This window comes from Hyaena hyaena, unplaced genomic scaffold, assembly GCF_003009895.1.
Source record: "Hyaena hyaena isolate Hyena2069 unplaced genomic scaffold, ASM300989v1 scaffold_281, whole genome shotgun sequence".
Classification (NCBI taxonomy): Eukaryota; Metazoa; Chordata; class Mammalia; order Carnivora; family Hyaenidae; genus Hyaena; species Hyaena hyaena.
In genome coordinates this window covers 303307-320988 of record NW_024080914.1, presented here as the reverse complement: position 1 = coordinate 320988, position 17682 = coordinate 303307, and the positions used below count along the sequence as shown (strand labels likewise).

Genomic DNA, 17682 nt, shown 5'->3' with positions numbered 1-17682 from the left:
GCGTCAGCGGTTGGTCACCCAAACACTCCCAGAGCTTCCAGTTTTTGAAAGGTTCTCAGTTTCTGTGAGAGGCATCTTGATTCCCTTCTTCTCAGTTAAGACCTACCCATAATGGATTTGGAGCAGCGTGGTGTGATCAGAAGCCAGACAAACACGGGTCTCAAACCTGCCTCTGCTGAGAACATTGGCAAGCCTTCTGAGTTAATTAGCTCTCTCATCTGTGAAACGGAGATACCAGTACCAAACTTACAGAATCTTTATGTGGACTAACTAAAATCAAGGGTATAGATTTTATGCTCGTAGAATACCTAGCCTTTACTGGTAGATAACGAGCATTATGTAAATAAAAGTTTCTCTTCCTCATTTCCTGACCACCATGAACCCAGCTCTAGTTTCTAGCCACAGGTCTCCATGACAACTGAGGAAGAGCACCCTAACAACAACAGCAAGAAGAGATCTTACCAAATATGAAAATGTGATACCCATCACCTAAGACTCGAGTAAGAAAAACGAGGCTCCACACTGTGTACGTTTAAAAGTATAACCTTTATTCTGAGATTGCTTCTTCCTAGAATGGAGCCTGTGGCCCCAGCCTGTCTGGAGAAGCAGTCCCAGGGCCTGAGTTATGCTATTCTCCTTCCTTGAAATAGGAGGAATTTATTCCAAAGGAAAAAGGAGAAGCCAGGGAGATCTGTAGATGTCTCTTCCTAAAAGTGACTGGAGGCAGAGGGTGGGGTTGCTGGCAAGGGAGCCAGTCCCTCCAACACACTTTGAGGACTTCAGAGATCTTCCTTGACATGTTCCTCCTAATCTGGAGCTAAAGTGTCAGGAGGTAGCCAAGGGCCCAAGAGCAGAATAAGGATGGGCAACTCAGAAGTGTTTATGTGTGATGGTCTCTGGCCTGGCTCTGCCCTCCCCTCCTCCACCCTGGGCTTCCATGAAGGGAAGTACACAGCCTCGGAGGAGGGCGGGAACTTAGCTGGAGTTCCCTCTTCATTCTTCACTTTGAGAAACCTCCAAGTTTTCTGCCTACTCTTTGTTCCCTTTGACCAATGACCCCACTCCCTGGTAACAGGATCTTGGTGACTTTCTTGGGAATATCCTAAGGATAAGTGCTTTGTGTCTGAGACAAGCTCAAGTAAACCAACGGAGGCGATGCTTCCCACAGTCAAAAAGAGAAGCCGAGGGGTCAAAGCCTATGGTGTTGGACACTCCAGCTGCTCAGGCTGCAGAAGAAACAGCTAGTCTGGGAACCCGGAGATTCAAGACAACTTCCTGTCCCCTTTCCCCAGCACTGGGGGACTACTCACAGTCCCTCACCTCTCCCAGGGTTAGCCTGTGTTTCAAATGCATATGATCGGCGCTGGGGGGACAGAAGAGGGTCAGGGGGCTGGGGTTCCCTGGGGGGCAGACTAAGCCGACTCCGGTGTCCAGACCCGTCTGTGTCTTCAGATGGGAGCTCTAGGCAGCTAAGTGGCCGAGAATAGGCAGGGGTCACACTACAAGGGGAGGTTCTGTAGTCCCCACCCCCAGTACAGGTCTGGGTCCGCCGAACTCCCTGAGCCTCAGTCCTCTGCCGGTCCCGGGCCAGGGCCACAGCAGCATCAAAAGAAAGACTGCCCCCATTCCTCCATGAGGAACGGGAGGCTCGGGACCCCCAAGCCCTTTCCCCAGGAGCCCCATCAAGCCGGCCAGGCCTCGGGCATGGGTTTGCAGGCGCCACGTGGATCTTGCTACACATTGCACTAGGCATCTTGGCAAATTGTGGTTTGGGGGGCACCACAGGCACAGAGCGGACCTGTTGGACCTGAACCAGCTTGGAAGCCAGGCGCATGCCCACACCACTAGCTGAGCCAAGAGGACAGGGGCACAGACTGCAGCCCTCGGGACTGAGCTGCCCCTCGGGCTCCATCTCCTCTGGCCGGGGTGGCTGTGGGACTGCCTGTTCTGCCTCCGATGACTGGGAGTTGCCCCCTTTGGCACTGTCAACCTCCAGGGGCTCTACGTGTGGCCCTTCGGGAAGGGAGTCCTTTTCTGAATGGTCACCTCCATCGCTCTGCTCTCTCTCGTGCTCTCTGTCCCCACTCTCCCTTTCCTTGCTGACCCCCTCTGCTCCTCCTCCAGCTGCTGCTTCTGGGCTCCCGCTCTCTTCACCGTCTCCTTGGTCTTCTCTTGCCTCTTGGTTCTCATGCTCCTTCTGTCCTTTGACCTCATCCTCTCTGCCTCCTTCAGCCTCTTGTTCATGTACGACTTCCCAGCTCTCCTCAGCCACGTGGGTTTCCTGGGCCCTGCACTCTGGGTCCCTTGTGGCTTGTACCTGGGCTTCCTCTCCTTCCTCAGCCTCTTCCTCTCTCTCAGCCTTTCTTTCTTTCTCATTGTCTTTGCCCTGCTCTTCTCCTGTTCCCTCTGCACCCTTAGCTTCCTCCACACTCTCATCATCGTCCTGCTGACCTTTGGACTCCTCTGCCTTGGCCTCTGGCTCTTCCCCACCCTCTTCCTCCAAACTGGCCATCATCTCCTGGCTTCCCCCAGCCTCCCCTCCTTCCTCACCTGCTTCTCCATCCTCCACCTCGCTCTCTGGACTCCCCTCAGCCTCCTCCCTGATGTCCCACCTGCCTTCAGGCTCAGCCTCCTTGCCCGCTCCACCTTCCCAGCATGCCTGCTCTCCCTCAGCCTGCCCTGGAGCCCCCTGTCCCCCACATCCTGCCGCCTCTTCCTCCAGGCTCCCTGGACCCTCCCAGTTTGGGTGTTTGGGGCCCAGAAGGGGACTTAGGTCATCGTAGGCACTCAGGAAGACTTCTTCCCCACTTTCCTCTTCTTCAGGCCTGGGGCCCGCAGAGTCCAGGGAACAGCAGCTGGGAGCCAGGACAAACTGTGCCTCGTCCAGAGACAGGTCATCCAAGGGCGGCTCCACAGAGAACTCCTCCACCTGCGGGCATAGCACTGGGGCTCAGGACCAGGAGGCCCTGTCCACCCTCTGGCTTCCCCACCAGCCCAAACGCAGTACAGCCCCTCCTTACCTGAGGCCCAACTCCCAGGAGCTCCTCCAGGTAGCCCATCCCAGGGTCGTCCTCCCCGGGGGAGAAGGCTGCTCCTGCCGTTCCTGCCTTGGCCACCTCCCCATCCTCCACCCCCACCCACTCGGGCTCTGAGCTGCTTGAGTCCTCTAGGAAGGAGAAGGAATCCTGCACCTCCTGGGACAGGCAGTCCTCCAGGGCAGGGGCCATGTCCGCCAGGCCACAGTCAGCCAGGGGCCCTGCGGCTGAACTTGCCTCCAACTTTTCATCTGTTGAGAGAAAGGTAGTCCCAGGAACACAAAAGTCAGGACCACCCTCCACCCTCTACAATATGGGTCTTCCTAGCGCTGCTACCGTATGGGCCCACAGTCCCGGCATAGAGCCTGCTGGGACATACGAGTCTGGCCGATCCTCTCAGACTCGTATCCCTAACTATTGGCTTATGGCTCCCACCAAGTGCCAGGCACCGTGCTGTACATTTTACAATGCATTCCCCCCACCAAACAACCCCATAAGGTAGGGTGTTTATCCTCATTTTAAATAGGAGGAAAGAGAGACTCAGAGATTTGTCCAAGGTCACACACACAGTAAGTGGCACAGCCGAAGTTTGAACCCAAGCCTACTTAACTCTGTAGCCCAAGTCCTTACCCACCGCCTTATGCGGCCTCAATACTTCTCATCAGTAACACTTCAGGAACTGGATTCAGAGTAAAGATCAGATCCCAATTCTGCCACCTCCGAACTAAACCAACAGCAAATAGCTTAACCTAGGTCTCCAGTTCCACTGCTGTGACATAAGCACAGCAACAGTGACTGTGTCATCCAGTTACAAAAGAATGAGATGTTAATGGCTGCAGAGTCCTTAACATGGCACTTGGCATACAGTAAACCTGCAGTAAATGTTAACTGTTAGTATTGATACTATGATTATTACCAGCATCTATTATACTTGTACTCAGTAATCCCTACTGTCTGAGTCTGGCACGGACTCCCAGTCTTGGGTATATCGGTGATCTAAAGACTGCCAGAGATCCTCTCTCTGTGGATTTCACAGAACCTGATAATATTACTGGCTCCCCTCCCCCAACCTGGAAGCCAGGGAGGCAGCTGAAGGTGACCACCCAAAGCCCGAGGACTGAGGCATCTGCCATTCCGAGGACAGATACCTTGCACCAGAGCTTCAGCCTGGAGTTCTAGTCACTTCTCCCCGCCCGGGGAAATCTCTGGGTCCTCACCTGGGGGGCCAGGGCCGGGGCCAGGGCCAGGGCCGGGGCCGGGGCCGGGGCCGGGGCCAGAGGCAGGACTTGGCCGGGGCTGTAGGGCCGGGCACTCAAGGCCTCGGGTGAGCCTCGCCAAGGAGACGTTGGAGATGATGTTTGGGGGCACGCTGAGGATGGAGGTGATGTGCAGTGGGAGGTTGACATTGTAGGGGTCCGAGATGTGGACCCCAGCACAGCGCTCTGCCCGGCTGCTGCCCCCGGTGCGGATCCCTGACCGGCTGGCTCGGGGCGTGCCTGGCTCAGAGTTGGTGCCACCCAGGGCCTCCGGCTCCCGCTCCTGTTCACCCTCCGCTGCCTCCACAGGGTCATTCTCCAAGCTGTCCTGCAGCATCGCACTCGGCTGGGGGTGGCTGGGTCCCACCAGCCCCATGGGCTCTGTGGAGGAGAGAGCGAAGAGCAAGGGCCTCAGCTACCAAAGGACGCGGACGCCTCAGGAAGGCTCCGGTGAGTGTGCGCTGCTTTCTCAAGCCTGCGGGTTAGGACAGCCTGCAAGGCGCCTCTCTTGGCCACCGCTGCGAACCTTCCACAGCAGCCCCGCAGTTCCACTCACTTAGGAACCCCCTTCCCTCCGGCTGTCACTGCCCCCTCCCACAAACCCACACCCCACTGTCTCCCTCTATGTATGCTCCTAGGAACACGCCTGTTGATTAGATGGTAAACTCACTATTGTAAACCTCACATCGGGTACTGTGGGTGGTGTGTAATAAGCACTCATTACATATTTTTTGAAATTAGTGAGTGCCCTTGGCCACGTGTACGAATACACAAAAATGCACACCCAGTGGTCTCATCCGTGATACTGCCATTCCTCTGCAGAGACATGCACAGACAGGCTTGCACACAGGTGTTCACCAGCCTATGCATGCCCACACACACGCACACACACACACGCAAGTGCACATCTACACTCACCATCGCTGACCCCAGCTGCAGCACTCAGTGAGTCCATGCTCTTGGCTGGCCGCAAAGTCCCCTTATCGGATTTGTCCTCTGCAAGACATGGATGTTTATAGGGTCAGGGTCTGGCTCTCCTTCAGCAGAGCCCCTCCCCCTACATCCCTCCAGACCTACCTCTGTCCTCAGCACCCCGTGGAAGTTTACGCTTGGTCTCATGGCCAGAGCGACCCAGATTGAAGATAGATTTCCACTTCCTGACCTTCAAAGACCCCTTCCTCCTGGAAGGAATGGAGAAATCACTGGGGTTGGAGCCTGGCGGTGAGTGTGGGGGAGGAGGGCCAGGAAGGAGGCCTTACTTGTGCTCCGCGATTTCAATGATAGTGTGGTAGGGCCGTATCTGTGGGGGTCCATCGCCAGCCTGCAGGACGCTAGGCAGATGGTAGGGCAGGGACCTGGGCATGAGGTCCTCAGGGCTGCCTGATGCCCGGGCCCCTGGAAGTGATCGCCATCCGCTCTCTGCGTCACCACCTAGGACAAGGAGAGGAATTGGCCAGCCAAGAACAGAGATGAGAGGGCGCCTGGGTGGCTCAGTCGGTTGAGCATCCAACTTTGGCTCAGGTCATGATCTCATGGTTTGTGAGTTGGAGCCCCGCATCGGGCTTGCTGCTGTCAGCGCAGAGCCTGCTTCAGATCTTCTGTCTCCCTCTCTCTCTGCACCTCCCCCACTTGCTTCCTCTCTCTCAAAAAAAAAAAAAAAAAAAAAAAAAAAAGAGGGGCGCCTGAGTGGCTCAGTCGGTTAAGCATCCAACTTCAGCTCAGGTCATGATCTCATGGATCTCACGGTTCGTGAGTTCGAGCCCTGCATCGGCTGTCAGGTGTCAGCACAGAGCCCACTTTAGATCCTCTGTCTCCCTCTCTCTGCTCCTCCTCCACTTGCATGCTCTCTCTTTCTCTCTCTCTCAAAAATGAATAAACTCTTATAAAAATAAATAATGGGGCGCCTGGCTGGCTCAGTTGGTTAAGCATCCGACTTCAGCTCAGGTCATGATTGCACGGTTCATGAGTTCGAGCCCTGTGTCAGGCTTTGTGGTGACAGCTCGGACCCTGGAGCCCGCTTGGGATTCTGTGTGTGTCTCTCTGCCCCTCCCCAGCTCACACTCTGTCTCGCTCTCTCAAAAATAAATATTTAAAAAATTTAATAATAATAAGTAATAAAATAAACATTTTTAAAAAAAGAGATGAGAGAGGGCTTCAGCTTCTGTGGTACCCTCCCACCACCGTCAGGCTGAGGATATCCCCGGAGCCCTTGGGAGACAGACCCTCTGTGTCTAGCTCCTCAAGAGGGAGTCTTAAGGGACAATGGTCAGGAGATCCCAGTACAGTGGCCCCAGTGGGCTGGGCTGGGAATGATCAGTCACTGGCCCCCAGAGCCAGGAAGGTGATTAGAAGGTCAGGCTATGCAGGAGAGGTTTGGTCAAGGACGGCGTGTCTCCAAGGTCTTCTCCATGAGACCCTCAGCAACACCTCTCTGTGTCTCAGCTCTCTCATCTGCAAAACGGGGAGTCTGAATGAGCTGTCCTCCAAGGCCCTCTGTAACTCTGACATGACTCCCCAGAGTGTGGTGGTGTGGTGGGTGGGAGGGATGCTCACTGGAGAGAGTCGCACCCCCGAAGAGCTGGTCCACGTGTGTGAGGATAAACTCAACCACGATGGACTGCACGCGGACCTCCATGAAGGCTGCTGTCCCGTTGAAGCCCGAGGCCTCTATGTCCTTAGACCTGTGGAGATGCAGAGTTATTCCCCTCCAGCCTCACCACACTTCCCCATCTGAATTCTCCCTAAAAATACCCTACACCCCTCCCCTGCATGCCCTTAACCTCATCTCCACCTCTTAACCCACATGCATGATTCAAGTCTCAAATGCCTGCCTTCAGGAAGCTCTCTGGGAATTAACCCCCGTCAGAATTAATCTTTATCATGGGGCGCCTGGGTGGCTTAGTCGGTTAAGCGTCCGACTTTCGCTTAGGTCATGTACTCGCGGTTCGTGGGTTCGAGCCCCGCGTCGGGCTCTGTGCTGACTGCCTGCTCAGAGCCTGGAGCCTGTTTCAGTCTATGACTCCCTCTCTCTCTGACCCTCCCCTGCTCACGCTCTCTCTCTCTCTCTCTCCTAGAAACAAATAAACATAAAAAAAAAAAAAGAATTAATCTTTATCCTTTGCACACGAGGGTGCCTCGTTATAATGAACACCAGGACTTCTCAGAGTCTGCCTTGCACCATGGGGAGTGATGTACAGGCCAGATCTTCAATGGACTGAGAGACGTTTGCTCAACCATTGTGAGAAGCTTGTGAGAACACTCAACCTTGTGAAAACACTCAACAAAGACTCTTCCGGTTCTAGTCCCTGAGCTCAGTGATAACAGCGTAAGAAGGCACAAAAGCCTGGTGTCCAGTGGGTAAACCCCATCCCACTGGTAATTCTGAAACTCCCTGTTTCTCCCTGGGTTGTGCGAGACACCACACCCCTCCCCAGTGCACCCACACATCTACGCCCACTCCTGGGGCAGCCTCTGGGGGCTAGGCTCTGCCAGGACCCCGCCCCCCCATGCTGCCCACACATGTGCCCACCTCAGCAAGTTGGGGGCCCACACGATGGCCAGGTTGCGGGCGTGCATGTTGGTCTGAGCACTGAATGAGGCCATGTGTACCAAGTGCCGCATGAGGAACTCCAGGGTCCTGCAGAAGGGAGGCATCGTGGGCCAGGGACCCTACAGGGGACGCCCAGGGCAAGGGTGGGGTTGAGGTCTGGGAGCCAGAGGAGAAGAGACCAGTGGAGGCCCCAGGGTTGCATGGGGGGAGTCAGCACTCTGGGAACGGAGGGGCCCCACACACCTGTAGTTTGGGAGAGGAAGTTCTCCAAGCACCTCTAGGATCTTGATCAAACGCTCCGGCTCCAACTGCACGGCTACAGCCTCCTGCCGGGGAGGAACGTTCGAGAACCGAGTCAGCACGCCAGCACTGCCCTTGCTTACTCCTCAGAGCACTGAGCCCAACTCTCAGAAGCCACCTGTGCTGCCCCCCACCCCAGATCTTCCGACACAAACTGAGGAGCAGACAGAGCTCAGAATTTGGGGCCCACAGGACCCGCAGCTGGGGCTCGGCAATGCCACCTCATAGCTTTGTGACCCTGAGCAGCTCACTGCCACTCTGCCTTGGCCTCCTCCCCGGTGACGCCCAGGTACCAGGGACACCTTCAGTGTTGGTGCTGTTGGAGCTCCTGAGGCTGTGGAGTTATTCTGAGGTGCCCACGGTCTAGCCGGCGTGGGCTAAATTGTGTGGGCAGCTGTGCCCGATTCTTAAAATGCTTTTCTGCTCAACCAAATGCAACTTATTTCTTTTAAATGTTACAGATTTCAAGATAGCATTTTTGTCATGTATTTTCATATTCAAAAGATGCTCAACATCCCATCTGCTGTGGAGGCACACTCCTGGAAACGTTTTGACTTCCGGGAAGGGTTCTCATTCTCTTAAATGGAGGGAAGCTTTGGCCTAGGTGATTTCCCAGGGCCCTCGGCTCTCCGCCTGGGCTCTACTTCCCCCAGCCCTGTCCCTGCACTCTGTGTGTGAGCCGCAGGCCTGAAGCGAAGGAGGGAGGGCGAAGAGAAGAGGGGGGGAGATTGGCGGGATGAGGAGGGGGGTCTTTTCATTTCCACATAGTCTCTGTCATTCAGGGCAGAGTGAACGTCCAGCAGTGGACGTCACCACCAGGGCAGTGACCCCTCAGCCTTGTCTTCCAGCCCCTCCCGACCTCTCCACTCACAGCAAACTTGTCATAGAGCCGGTAAGTGAGCAGCGGGTCTGGCAGTTCTCTGAAGTAGGCCTTGCACAGCGAGGAGACGCAATGGATGTCCTGAAGGTAAACGTCTCTCCGCAGGTCTGGCTTCCGCTCTGCCTCAAACTCCTGCCTGGGGAGGTGCGGAGTGTGAGGAGTGGGGGCGCTGGGGGCAGTGGCAGAGGTGGGGGCTCTGCAGGTGGGCCCAGGCAGGGTCAAGGGTCAACAGGCTGGGGACTTGGAAAGAGGGTGTCGGGGCGTGGCACACATGAGGCAGCAGGCATAGGTGTACCTGTCACGCTGTAGAGTGGGTGTGAGGCTGGTGGTTCGAGAGGGGAATGGACGTGTGCCTGCATAGGGATCCGTGTTGGGGACGGAGCCACGGATGTGAGTGGCAAGGCAGGGGGGATGAGCTTGCACGCATCTCTGGGTGCGTGTACGGGTGGAGGAGCGCAACTCTTAGGATGAAACGTAAACGTAAGTCTTCGTGACCCTGGGCCAGCCAACAGGTTCTCAGATAAGACACCAAAAACACAAGCAACCAAAGAAAAAATAGATACATTGAACATCATGTGACAAACTTTTCATGTCAGAGGACACTGTCAAGAAAGTGAGGACAGCCCACAGAATGGAAGAAAATGTTTGCAAAGCATAGATTTGGTGAAGTGTTTAATATCTGGACTATAGAATTCTTACAACTCAAAGGAAACAAATAATCCAATTTAAAAATGAGCGGGGGGTGCGGATGGTGCCTGGGGGGCTCATTCAGTTGAGCAGCCAACTCTTGATTTCAGCTCAGGTCATGATCTCATGGCTTTCAAGCCCTGCATCCGGCTTTGCGCACTGACCGCAGAGCCTGCTTTGGATTCTCTCTCTTTCCCTCTTTCTCTGCCCCTCCCCCACTCATACTCTCTCCGTCTCTCTCAATAAATAAATAGATAAACTTAAAAAAAATGAGCGAGAGAGGGGCGTCTGGGTGGCTCAGTTGGTTAAGCATCAGACTTCAGCTCAGGTCATGATCTCATGGCTCATGAGTTCGATCCCTGCTGGAGCCTGCTTCAGATTCTGTGTCTCTGTTTCTCTCTGCCCCTCCCTTGCTCACACTCTGTCTCTCTCTCAAACATAAATAAACATTTAAAAAAAAAGCAAAGGATTTGAATAGAAATTTATCCAAAGAAGATATACATATGTGGGATGCCTGAGTGGCTCAGTTGGTTGAGCATCTGACTTCGGCTCCGGTCCTGATCTCAAGGTTCATGGGTTCCAGCCCCACATCGGGCTCTATGCTGACAGCTCAGAGTCTGGAGCCTGCTTCAGATTCTGTGTCTCCTTCTTTCTCTGCCCCTCCCCTGCTCACACTCTCTCTCTCTCTCTCTCTCTCAAACATAAACATCAAAAAGCTTCAAAAAAAAAAAAGAAGATATACAAATGAGTAATAAGCACATGAGAAGCCGTTCAATGTCATTAGCTGTTAGGGAAATGCAAATACAGGTGAAATGTCACTTCACAACAACTGGGGTGGCTGGCGGGATGCAGGGGACATTGGAAGCTTTATGCCCCACTGGTGAGGTGTGGAATTACACACTGCCATGTCTGGCAGCTCTTTGAAAAGTTCAACATATGAGCCAGCAAGCCCACTCGCAGGGATATACTCCAGAGAACTGAAACCATACGTCTACATGAATATTTGTCCATGAATGTTCACAGCGGCATTATTCATGGCAGCCAAGAGGTGGAAACGATGCACCGTCCATCAGTTGATGTACCGATGAATGAAACGTGGTAAAGCCTTACACTGAAATATTCAGCCGTAAAAAGAGATGAAGTAGTGGCATATGTGACAACATGCATGAGCCCTGAAAACATGCTAAGTAGAGAAGCCAGACACATAAGGTTACAATTATACGATTCTGTTTCTATGAAACGTCCAGAACAGGCAAGCCCATAGCGCCAGGTAGTCACCCAGTGGTTGCCAAAGACTAAGGGAAAGGAGAAATGTGGAGCGACTGCTTTAGGGGTTGATGAATGTTTTGTAATTAGTGGTGATGGTGGCATGTGTGACCTTGTGAATACTAAAGATTGCTGAGTTGTACATATTTAAATAGTGAGTTTTACGGTATATGAATTATACCCAATTTTTAAAAACCTGGGTGGGTGTATATGGGAGTGGAGACGTATGTATATGTGTAGCTCGCATGTACGCTCGCCTGGGGGGAATGGGGTGCATGGTCTCAGCCTTTCCTGAGGAGACTCCAGAGCCCCTCCCTTAGACAGCAGGGAGCATCCATGTTTCCTCCCCCTTCCCCTCACCCCTCTGGTTCCCACAGAGCCCTCCCCTCCACGCCTGACTCACCGGAGCCTCTGGATGTTGGAGGAGACCCCTGAGAGGCGGTAGATCCCATCTACCACTCCATATTCCTCCACAAACTCTGCACAGCTCCTCAGGACCTGCGGCACTGGGGACATAGACGGCACAGAGAAGGAAATCAGAAGGTCTGCGAGAACAGAACCGCAGGGGGTCTGAGATATGGAAGCATCAGTCAGGGATGGGGGTTTGGGGAGACTGAAGGCAGATCTCACAGAATAAAAACTTGTCAGAAGGAGTCTCAGAGGACATCGGCCCCATTCTGCCAACCTCTCTGCCCATTGGGTCCAGAGCCTGTGCAAAAAACCCCCAAGTGACTGGAAAATGCACTGCCTGTCCAGTCTGCCCGCTCCTGTTAGAAAGTTCTGCCTTTGTTGAACTGAAATCTGTCTCTCTGTAATCACTAGCTGCTACCCCAGAATTTTCAAAGGGGCAGCAGTCTGCTTGGAAGGGGACCCAGAGTAAAAGGGCAGGACTTGAAAGTACATTTACTTAGGGGCGCCCGGGTGGCTCTGTCAATTAAGTGTCTGACTTTGGATGCCAGCTCAGGTCATGATCTCACAGTTCGTAAGTTCAAGCCCCAAGTCGGGCTCTGTGCTGGCAGTGCAGAGCCTGCTTGGGATTCTCTCTCTCCCCTTCTCTTTGCCCCTCCCCTGCTCTCTCTCTCTCTCTCAAAATAAATAACGAAACTTAAAAAAAAAAAAAAAGAAAGTACATTTATTTAACACTCTATAAAAGATGAAGGAGCATTAGTTGTCCAAACTCACACGGAGCTGGACTGACAGGGACTTCTGTAAAGCCCCCTCTCTGGTAAACCAGTGCGTGTGTATTAGGTCTGTCATAGGAAGGCACACTAAATTGTGGCGAACTTCACACAGGTCAGTTCAGGAGAGAAGCAGTTATGTGCCATGCACTGTGCATTAGGTACTCTAGTTCTCATTTTGCAGAGGGTCAGAGAAATAACGAGAGCCCAGTATTACCAGCGAGAGCCAGAATTCACATCCAGGCATGCAAAAAGTTGCATTCTCTTTCCCAGTCTGGGCCCCCTCCCCTGTTACTAAACTGTAAGCTCCTTAACAACAAGCTCCAACTGCGACCAGTTTTGTGTGCGTGCGCCCTCTCTGAGGCCCGAACAGAATGTTACTGACTTTGATATCCCTCCTGTTTTCTGACATGATGTCTCAGACGCAGGACACCCTCCAATACCCTGTGTGAAAACCCTACATAAGGCCATATGTGTCTCTTGCTAAAGCTTTCCCTGCCTTATATCTTTTGCTCCATAAACACCTTGCTCCACCCCAATCTTCATTGCTTGCCTTACAGATCTAGAGTAAAATATAAACTCCTCAGCCTGGTATATAAGACCCATCAAATACCAGTCCCTATGATCCAGCTCTTTGCTACTCCATGAACAAGCCTTGGTGCAATAACTCATGTTTTTCCCTTGCCTGGAAATACCCTTCCCTCTGTCTTTGATGGGTGAATCCTGATGCATTCTCCAAAACACACCTCAAACATCACCTCCACCTCTGAGCCCCTTGCTCGTGTCTATATTGTAGCACATTACCGCACTTCGTTATCACTAGTTTCCTTGCATCTCCTCCTCTGAATCCAGGGACATTTCCCCCAGCATCTAGCACAGCGTTGAAACAGAGCAGGTGCTCAGTAATGGTTTATTAATGACTCAAAGATGAAAGCCATAAGTTATGAGGATGGGTAACATCCCTTGGAGATTGAAATAGAGAGTATTGCCCAAGACAAAATACTAGGTTCAATTCACCAAGGCTTCCCAGAGAGATCCCTCTCCTGTGTCACTGTCGGAAAAAGCTGTTTCTTCTCAGCCATCTATTTGTTTTTCCTTATGGTCTTTATGAGTCTTATATCTGATGATGCTCACCTCTTTAATCACCAGAGAGCTCAGAGCCCACATCTAGAAACCATGTAGAATCACCTGATACATACTTCTGGGCACTGATCTTGACCTTCCTCTCATTCCCCCTCCAACCCAATGCTCTCAGTCATTTTATTCTATCTTTTTGTAAAATGTTGGGTTTTGGAATCATGCATCCCAAGTTCTTGGTGGGATGAAGTAATTAAGAGAAATACAAAATGAAGGAAATAATCAATAAGCCCATCAACCACTATTGTAAACCCTTCTCATGTGGCCTGATGTACACACCCTTTGCCCTCCTGTCCACCCCCTGCACCCAGAGCCAGGACTTGGGTGTGGAATTTAAGGAGCCACCCATTCCTAGGGCTGTGCAAGTGCCAACTGTGCACACACACGACCTTCAGAAAAGCATGTGACTCTTGATCTCAAGGTCATGAGTTTGAGCCCCACATTGAGATTACTAAAAAAATTAATTAAAAAAAAACTTTTTTAAAAAGGAAGGGAGGGAGGGAGGGAAGAAGGGAGGAAGGGAGGGAGGAAGGAAGGACGGAAGGAAGAAAGAGAAAGAAAGAAAAGAAAGAAAGAAAGAAAGAAAGAAAGAAAGAAAGAAAGAAAGGAAGAAAAGGAAGGAAGGAAGGAAGGGGAAGAGAGAAAGAAAGAAAGAAAGAAAGAAAGAAAGAAAGAAAGAAAGAAAGAAAGAAAGAAGGAAAGAGGGAGGGAGGGAAAGAGAGACAGAGAAAAGAAAGAGCGAGCGAGAAAGAGGGAGGGAGGGAGGAAGGGAGAAAGAGAGAAAAGAAGGAAGGAAGGAAGGAAGGAAGAAAGGAAGGAAGGAAGGAAGGAAGGAAGGAAGGGAGGAAGGAAGGAAGGAAGGCAGGCAGGCAAGGGCTTCCTTAAATGTGGCACCCTGGTCCCCTCTCTCGCCTCACCTGAGTCCTGACCCTGCAGTTCATCGTCCATCCTTCCAGGACCCGTACGCAGTTGCCAGGGTCCCCTGACCTCAGATTCCCAGCACTGAAGAAACGGGGTGGACCCCCCTCAGGTGCCTAGTGCCACACCAACTCTCTCGGCCACCATATTCCTCTGTTGTCTCATAAATAGTCCGCTGTCACCTAAAACCTAGGTCCTTTTCACATGAGCTGCATCCAAGCCAAGTCTTCCCCATCCTGTCTTTCTCTGTTGATTTTGAATCTCCAGAAACGGCCCTTAAAGAAGGTATTCGAGAGCCTAAGGAATCAGAGCCATAGAGGAGATGGGTCAAGGAGACGAAGTCAGGGCCGTGGCATCAGAAATGAAAGTAAGGGACAGGGCTGAGGTGCCGGAGACAAGCCATGGAGACATCAAGGAATGGGGGCGGGGTCAGGGAGGCGGGCCCAGAATTTAGAGACTGGAGAATCAGGATCCTGAACAGAAAAACAAAGAGATAAAGGGTAGGCAAAGAAAGAGCTCAGCACACGTAGGGCTTGGGGAAGGAAGAGAGCGAAGCCATTACCAGCCTCTCTCTGGCCTTTCACTTTCCACCTGTCTGTGCCCAGGGAAAGGGGGAGCGGGTAGGGAGGGGTGCCCGAGATCACGCCACCCTTGGGCTCAGGTGAGGTTCAGGGGAAGGGAGGGGCTGCTTCTCTCCTCCTCTGGGATTCCCGAGGACCAGGCCCCAGCAACCTTCCAGAGAACATGGCGCTCACCTGTGCTGGGAATGCAGGCAGAGGCCAGGAGGGGATACAGGAGTGGGGTGTGGGCCGGCGGGGGGGTTCCATGTTTCAACAGGGGCCTGGCTGGGGGCCCACAGACAAGGGCAGCACCAGAAGGAGGAGACTGAACTGAGGATTTGCAGAGAACTGGAAGGGCCTCAGCCCCATTGAATCACGTGGCCTTTGCTTGGCCAAGAAGTCATCCTTCTCAAGAGGAGCCCCTTGTAAAGGAGTCAGCCCTGTGCTGGCCGAGCAAAGCCTTCAGCTGTTTAAGACTCCTGTGGGCCCTGGGTTTCCCTGAGGGGAGGCCAGTGGGGATGGGGGCCTCTGGGGGAGGAGAAAAGCGGAAGGAGGTGTCTGGGGATGAGGGGGCGGAGCTAAGAGCAGGAAATGAGCTGGGAACCACCATCACCCTCCCCGACTGAAGGCACCACAACCCAGAGCAGAGAAGAGGAAATGACAGATTGGGGTGGGGTGGGGTGGGGTGGGGGGGATCGTGCCCTTCTCTGGGAGGAGCTCAGAAGGCCAAAAACAAGCTGGGCCGGGCAGCCGGGATACCTGGGTTCAATTTCAAATCAAGGCAAAGTTTGTGAGCGGCTACTCCATGCCGGGGTGAGCCCAGCCTTGTCCCGGGCCCTGCTGGCTTCCAGGCCCCTCTAGGGAACTCAGGGAGGCGGTGGACAAGTCCCACAGACAGCGCCACGCCCACCTCGTTTGCACCCTGCACCCCTGCCCTCCCACCAGCCTCGGGGAATCTCTCGGACCCTTCCCACAGCCTGCGCTTCAGCCGCTTCTGCCCTCGCCCTCCACTCTCAACCCGCTTCTCCTTTGCACAGGGAGAGTCACAGAGACTGGGGGACAGAGATGCCACCCACGCTCTCACCTGCAGCAAGGCTGCCGAGGGCCCAGAACCCCGCGACCATGGTGGCCCCAAGGGTGCTCTCCTCCAACCAGGAAACCCCCGTGCGCCCCAGGGCCACCCTCAGACTCTCCGCGCCCTTCTGTCTCCTTTCATTCTGACCCAAGGACCATCCACGGGCCCTTTGGCCATTTGTCCCCGGACCCTGTCCCACAGCCTCCCATCCCCAGCAGGGATGCCTTCCCCTCTCTTTTGCCTACTTCTCTCCATCTCCCGTCTCTCCATGCTCTCCCTCAGCCTCCCCACCCGCCGGTAGTTACACAAGGGGCTCCCCTGCCTTCTCCTCTGCTGAGCCACATTTCCTGCCACGCCTGCTCGGAGCCTCCTGGGCGCTGACCCCTCGCCACTGCCCCCTCGCCACGAGCACCTGGGAGCTGCCTCCGTCCCTGAGACTGGACCAGGCGCAGAGGCCCCAGGCCCCCCCACCCAGCAGCGGCCCTGAGCCACCTCCTTACCCTCCTGGCCGGAACGCTGCAGCTGCTCCTGTAAGTCACACCCAAACACCCTCTCCTTCGAGCTGCCCTTCTTCTTCCCTTTCTGCCGAGACTTCATGGCTGGAGCCCCCAGGCCCTGGCCCAGCCACCTCTCTGCCCCCCAAGACCTTTGCCCTACCGGTCCCCCATGGGATCCCAAGCCGGCCTCTGGGCTTGGCCCGGCCCCTGGAGGCCGGGCTCCGAACCAGGGGAGTGGAAGGTGGCCTGGGCAACGGGCCACAGCTCACGCCTCTGGGGGCCCCGGCCACCCGGAAGTGGCCGTGGAAGAGGAAGCTGCCAGGACCCTGGCAAGAAGCTGTGTCTCGTGGCCCAGGCTGGCACTCGCCCCTCTGGCCCTGCTCAGCCCTGGGGGAGCAGGAAGCCGTTCAGCTCCTCAAACCCGCTTCCTGTTAGAGCATCTTTGCAACCACAGGGCCTGGGGTGGGGGAGGCAGCTCACATTCACATCCTCAACCGGTCGCTGGGACTCCCCTCATTGGTCAGAAGGAGGTGAGGTCAGAGCCCTGGGGTGGGGTGGCGGTGCCCGGGGCGTGAGCAGGTGCCTGACACCCGCGGAGACCAGAATTGGGGGGTTCCGAGGCGGAGGCTGGGGGCCGGCCTGAGAGCCAGGTGGCACGGGCCGTGCGAAGCCCCCCGGAGGATGCCAGGCTTGGCCCCCAGCCGGCTTGTGACGAGTCACATGACCCCGCTGAGCCTCAGCTTCCACACCTGTGACGGTGAAGGGGGTGAACTAGGTGATCTTGAATCCTTCCAGCTCTTTCCCTGGAACTCACTTGAGGGTCAGCTTTTCTGTCTGGAAGCAGTGTGGGCCGCAGCCTGTCTCCCAGGCCCGTTTCGGTGACCCAGGATGGCAACAGCTCGCACAAGGGCGCCGGGCGTCCCAGGAGGATCAGGGGACCCCGGGAGAGGGCAGAGGGTCTGGTGGGGGCATGTCTTCCCCTTTAGCCCCCAGCCACAGACACACTCTCTCCCGCCCTACTCGGGGCCGCGGGGAGGATGGTGCTGAGGGAGAACCGAGTGGTTCGAGGGGCAAGACAGGGACGAGTCAGAACAGCTTTTATCTGTTTATTTAAAAACAGAATATCATTTTATATACAAATATGCACATATTTACACCAAATGTACATACTAGGACCCCAGATCTTTGGGTTCCACATCCAAAGTCCTGGGCTGGCTGGGGAGCCGGGGCGGGGCCAGGGCGGGGCCGGGAGGCGGGGGGAATCCAGATTTCGGGCCAAGCAGGGTTTGGGCACAAAAATCTGGGTATTCCAGCTGAGTGTGTTTGGGTGGGCCAGGCAACCG

At 54.4% G+C, this 17682-nt stretch overlaps 1 protein-coding gene across 2 annotated transcripts; it reads right to left on the bottom strand.

Annotated features, from left to right (window-relative positions):
* Window positions 1-527: 527 nt before the first annotated feature.
* On the bottom strand, window positions 528-16775 carry ARHGAP30 (Rho GTPase activating protein 30). 2 transcript variants are annotated; one of them, XM_039246487.1, is made up of 12 exons: window positions 16343-16775; window positions 11378-11480; window positions 9013-9157; window positions 8085-8167; window positions 7821-7928; window positions 6845-6972; window positions 5551-5722; window positions 5369-5472; window positions 5210-5287; window positions 4253-4672; window positions 3021-3286; window positions 528-2929 (listed from the first exon to the last, which is right to left on the bottom strand). In XM_039246487.1, the coding sequence occupies exons 1-12, from the start codon at window positions 16437-16439 to the stop codon at window positions 1307-1309; spliced, it is 3327 nt and encodes a 1108-aa protein (XP_039102418.1). In that variant the 5' UTR covers window positions 16440-16775; the 3' UTR covers window positions 528-1306. The 2 variants fall into 2 exon arrangements, with proteins under 2 accessions (XP_039102418.1, XP_039102419.1); XM_039246488.1 differs by lacking the exon at window positions 16343-16775 and having other exon boundaries at window positions 9013-9153; window positions 11378-11432.
* Window positions 16776-17682: the final 907 nt, after the last annotated feature.

What these genes read in the sequence shown, in the direction of transcription:
- ARHGAP30 (XM_039246487.1), bottom strand. Translation starts at nt 16,439, where the DNA reads ATGAAGTCTCGGCAGAAAGGGAAGAAGAAGGGCAGCTCGAAGGAGAGG. An exon ending in CGGGGGTGCGACTCTCTCCA is followed by an intron (nt 5,723 to 6,844) that starts GTGAGCATCCCT and finishes TCCTTGTCCTAG; the next exon opens with GTGGTGACGCAGAGAGCGGA. An exon ending in TCCTGGGAGTTGGGCCTCAG is followed by an intron (nt 2,930 to 3,020) that starts GTAAGGAGGGGC and finishes CTATGCCCGCAG; the next exon opens with GTGGAGGAGTTCTCTGTGGA.